Source organism: Buceros rhinoceros, unplaced genomic scaffold (assembly GCF_000710305.1).
Source record: "Buceros rhinoceros silvestris isolate BGI_N320 unplaced genomic scaffold, ASM71030v1 scaffold43100, whole genome shotgun sequence".
Lineage (NCBI taxonomy): Eukaryota > Metazoa > Chordata > Aves > Bucerotiformes > Bucerotidae > Buceros > Buceros rhinoceros.
Window position 1 is genome coordinate 174 of NW_010388638.1, and position 4,923 is coordinate 5,096.

The 4,923-nt window shown below is 44.3% G+C and overlaps 1 protein-coding gene across 1 annotated transcript in view; it reads left to right on the forward strand.

The window, feature by feature from the left end:
* Positions 1-303: 303 nt before the first annotated feature.
* Positions 304-4,923, forward strand: part of DNASE2B (deoxyribonuclease II beta) — a gene marked incomplete at its 5' end in the record, with an annotated part of 5,284 nt that continues 664 nt past the window's right edge. Inside the window, 4 exons of the mRNA XM_010130902.1 lie at positions 304-481; positions 1,631-1,712; positions 2,730-2,891; positions 4,387-4,584. Coding sequence (XP_010129204.1) covers positions 304-481; positions 1,631-1,712; positions 2,730-2,891; positions 4,387-4,584 — 620 coding nt within the window. The remainder of the gene's footprint in view (positions 482-1,630; positions 1,713-2,729; positions 2,892-4,386; positions 4,585-4,923) is intronic.

The window sequence follows — 4,923 nt, forward strand, 5'->3', positions numbered from 1 at the left end:
GCCACTAGCAGGCTTGCCACAGCAACAAGAGTTTGGTGCCGAATCAGCCTCCTTTGCTTGCAAAGAAGCAGAACAAATTTGTATGCAGTAGATACTGTGCTGCTAAACTGCTTCTGATTCCTGCACTGGGTCACCTCCTTGAGGCTGAGAGACACCCACACCGCACGCTGGTGGCACGGTTCCCCTCCAGTGTAGGCATCCCCGAAGCCACCCTTCTCTTACATACTCAGATGGGAAGAAGATACTGATTTACGCATTCAAGCAGGATCGTAGGAAAAACCCAACTGCCCTTCATGGTTGCAGGTTTGCCCTTTACAAGTTGCCAAAACATGCCAAAGGAGAGATTCCCCAGCTGGGGCTGGAATACATGTACATGGACGCGCTGGCTCCCCAGTGGCAGCTCGGTAAATACCTCATCAACATGACAAAGGGTGCTGTGGGACAAACACTGAAGCAGCTATACGAGACCTATGAACCTGAGGCAAGTAACGTTTAATTATCATTTTGTTAGTACACTTACTTGACATTGCACGCAAAGGAAATGAAAACTGTCAAAATAAGCACGTAGAGGTATGGCCAGATCTGACTGACTAGATCTACTGAACATGTCAAGGGGAGCGCCTTGACGGCAGGGCAGATTATCTACAGTTTTGGCTACAAATCAAACTTCTAATTTGTAGTCAAATCTTTCACACACTGAAAGTATTGCCCATCAAAAAAAATGAGGGCTCGTACATAGTCCCTTTGGTTTTTCCTCTGCAGTTCGTGTTCAGCAACGCCTGAAGCTGTGAACTGGCTGTGAACTCTGAGGAGGGTAGTGGTGACTCTTACAGACACTTGTTCTAAGCCCTCCCATGTGCACGTTTCACATGGGTTTGTGTGAAGTTGTTATTAAATACCACAGGATCTGCCTATGGTTATTTTTTTGCCATCTACACAGTATTTTTGGGGAGTCTGGGTGTGTCTTTGCATTTCTGCTGTGGGTTAGTGGGAGGGTGCCAGTTTCTGTGTAGAAGAGATTCCCGGAAGCCAGTCAAATATTGGCAACTGGTCAACTGTTCTGTTTCAGGTCTCGCTGTAATTGTAATAAACTGTTTACAAACTCAAAGAACGTTGGGAAGGGAAGCATGTCTCAGCTCCTTTGAAGTTCTCTGTTTAGGGGGAATAAGGTGTGGCCATATGCAAATAGTTTGCAAAAAAAGTATTACTTGCTTCTCCTTCAGAAGAACACTTGTCACGTCTATTTTTCCTCAGGAAACATTTTCACTGGATCTGGTTCCTAAATCAGAGAGAGAGGCACAAACAAAAAACAGGGGGGAATTTCTTTGCAAGTGAGTGCCCAATATACCCATGTAAATTGTCTTAGTGAGCATATTTGATCTCCTGAGGAAGGGCTCCTGCAACGATTGAGGGAGCTTGCACTTTATATTAATTGAGACCCTAATGCTGAGTCTTCAGGTTTATTTTATGTAACTTCCAGGGAGACTGTGTCAGCTGAATTGGAAGAAGGATTTAGGCTCGAGATGTTCACACACAGAAGTCTTGAATTCTTTCCTCTGTTCCCAGCAGAAGATATTTGCTTAAACGCCTTCCTTTAACCGATTTTACAGAAATGTGTGTTTTCCTGCAGAACAGCAGCATTGCATATGCGATATACAACGATGAGGTCCCTGAATCAGATTCTGATGGGTGGAAAAGAGGACATACCAAAGGTATGGCAAGACTCCCAAGCTACCATTTTCTCCCTTTGAAAGTTGTGGATAGTATCTACTTGTCTATTTGCATATCTAAAATCTCTGCCTGAAACAAAACTGGAAGATGATTTGCATGAAGTCTGGTTTGTTGTCTCCAAGCTGCAGCTTCTGCTTTGGTTTTGCAATGCCTCTGCTGTGCTGAAGAACTCTTAGGGCTTATGGACCCTTTGTTTTCAAGAATTGAAACTCCTATAGGTCCTTTCAGTGAGCATAGACCACATCATCCTGAGCGTAATGGCAACAGTGGAGGGAAAGGCCTCCTAAACATAAACCCCTCCAAACTCTCTCTCTCTCTGGGGTGAGAAACAGCTGCCAAGATCACGGAAGCACTAAAGTATGCAGTTAAAGTACAGCACGGCTTTAAATAAGTATAAACTCCAGTGGAGGTCTAAGTGTTCCCTCAAGGACACGGATGGGGTTTGCCCAGCCTGACTCTGGGATAAACACATCTTCCAGCGCAGTGTTTTGAGGCTGCAGCAACGGGGATGGCTCAGGAGCCGTGCTCCTCCCTGGAGAACCCTGCTGCAGCGGGTGCGTAGCTCCCGTCTCTGCTGCTGCCCTGGGCAGAAGAGTTTGGTCTGGGGAAGAAGGCACGGTGTTGATGGGCCCTGTTTCCCCTTACACAGTCACTGTGTGAAAGGAAGGAAAAGGAGCCGTGGAGACGGCCACTAAATTGTCAGGCTTTTTGAAGACAGAATTTGAGCAGAGGAAGAGAAGGGTTTTGAGAAGATTTTTTTTTTCAAATGCAACATGGTGACAGTGTGAGTTAGGCTACGCAGGAGAGAATTAATGCAATTTTCATACAATAGTAGTGTTTCCTATAATCCATTAATCTACTCCAGAGGCAGTTTACTGTAGACGTTAACACAGTGAAGTGTGGCATCTGCAGCAGCCAATCCAAATCCTCTGCTGTCTCAGGGCTTTTCCCTCCTCAATGCATTTCCAACACCTTTTTTTTTTTTTTTTTTTTGACAGGATTTCTGCTCTTGGACAAGTCACAAGGCTTCTGGGTGATTCACAGCATACCCCTGTTCCCTCCCACCCCTGAGGAAGGTTATGGGTATCCAGCTACTGGGGAGTCCTATGGACAGACAGCCATCTGTATCACTTTCAGATATGACCAGTTCACAGAAATAGGTATGAAAAGCTTCTCCCTAAGAAAGCCACCGCACCTCTCTGACCACTATCCTTGAGGCTGTACCTCAAAAACTGCTCGTTCTTGTCCTTCATCATCAGTTGGGAAACCAAGTCGGGCCTGGAAACAGCATTCTCGGCTTCAGTTATGTTTATTCAAAGATTTCCTGTGTGAATGTGGGAAATTCACTCTTTCTCTCTGTTGCCATCTCCCCATGGGGACTATTGGGATAATAACAGTCAGGAGTGCATATTGAGGGTAACTCAGTCCATGCATACAAAATGCTTTGGAAATCTGAAGTAGGTTGATTAATAATTTTTAACAGCTCATTCAGCTGCAATTGTCTGCAGTTCTAAAAATGTACGGCATCCTCTGCTTGAGCTGGCCTAAGAGCCTGGACTGAAATATGAAGTATGGAATAAATAACTCCCAGAATTTACCCAGGTACTTTTTGCCACATAAAATACCACTACGAACAATGAAACCCTCCAAAATCTGCACCTGTAAGATTCAGAACAATTCAACAGTGATATCTGGTACTGGAATCCTAAAAAGGGACTATCAAAAGGCATCACAAGAAGTCGTCCTAGCACGTTCCTTAATGCTTTTCACACTGTTTTGCACTCTGTTCTCAGTTACAGACCTCAAATGGCATTAACGAAACACATATGCTGTGCAAATGGCCACACTCCAGAGCTATCTAAACCAGGTTCTTGTTTGCACAAGTGCATCTGAGCATGTGTTCAGGGAAAGAAGACAAGAAAATGAGATGCATACGTTACTGCTTTTCCTGCTCCATCCTCCCAGCTTCTGGTAATCTGTGGTTCAGGGATTTCCTGAGCTGGGAAGACAGGAAAGTTCCTCATGGCCTTCCTGATGAGTTCCATAAACTCATGTAATGAGCCCATTTGTTCCCTTGCTCTTTACAATATCCACGGTAAGGACTTTTACAGTTAAACTGCACACTGTACAGAAAAGTAAATTTCTTCTACAAATGTAATCCAGATGCTGAAGGTCAAGCTCTGCTCTCCCTAAAACCAAACTAGACCCTTTGTCAGCTCTTCTGTTTGCATTTGCCTTGGCAACGGTAGCTGACTGGAAACCACTCCTGTAAATACGGTCAAGCTTGGAGTTACACATGCTGCCTGAGCGCTGTGTGACTGCTTAGAGGCTTGAGGATGAGCATGGAGGGAAGTGGCAGTGGACCAAGACCACCAGTTCATGGTTTTGCTAGGAATAATGAGGCATCAGTAGAAAAACCTGAGTGTACTCTCCCAGCCAGGCTGTATGCTGCAGGGTCAGTTGGAACACAAAGCAATTAAACATATTTTTCATTGCTAAACCAAGATGCTTTGACGCTGAACTCCTCCGGAAGATAGGCTGTGAAGATGAAGAAAGATCTGTGTTTCCTTTCCAAGGCAGAACTCTACTCTCTTGATTGCTTTGCTTCAACCCATTTTAATTCTGCATGTGTGAATTTCTTTGGATTTTTCTCAGACCAACAGATGCTGAGTTATAATCCAGGAATCTACAGCTGTTCCATCCCTAACAACTTCCAAGCTGATCTCCCGAATCTGCAGAAGCTCTGTGCAGGGTCCAGGCTGCCCCCAGTCCCCTTGCACCACCTCTCCAAGCTCCAGTCAGCTCATGGGGAAACCTTTCTCCACTTTGCAAAGTCACACTTGTTCATAGACGGTAAGAGAAACAGCTGCTCTATCTATCATACATTCTCAAGAAATAAATAAACAATTTATATGTACTTTGAAAATTACTGCTTTCTTTGAGGGGAAAAAAGAAGTTCAGCTTCATAATTCAATGTATTAGAAGGCAAGGAATGGTGTCCCATCACAATATTCTCTCAGCCCTGCAGAGCAAAAAGCTGTCTGGGCCTTCACACACCTTAAGGAGTCCAACAATGGGATTTTCAGAAAATTCATGGCAACAACAAATAACAAAAATGGGGTTTTGAACCATCGGCACTTTTTTGTTATGAAGAAGGTTTCGATTTTTTTTCCTTTCCTTTATTTTTCCTGC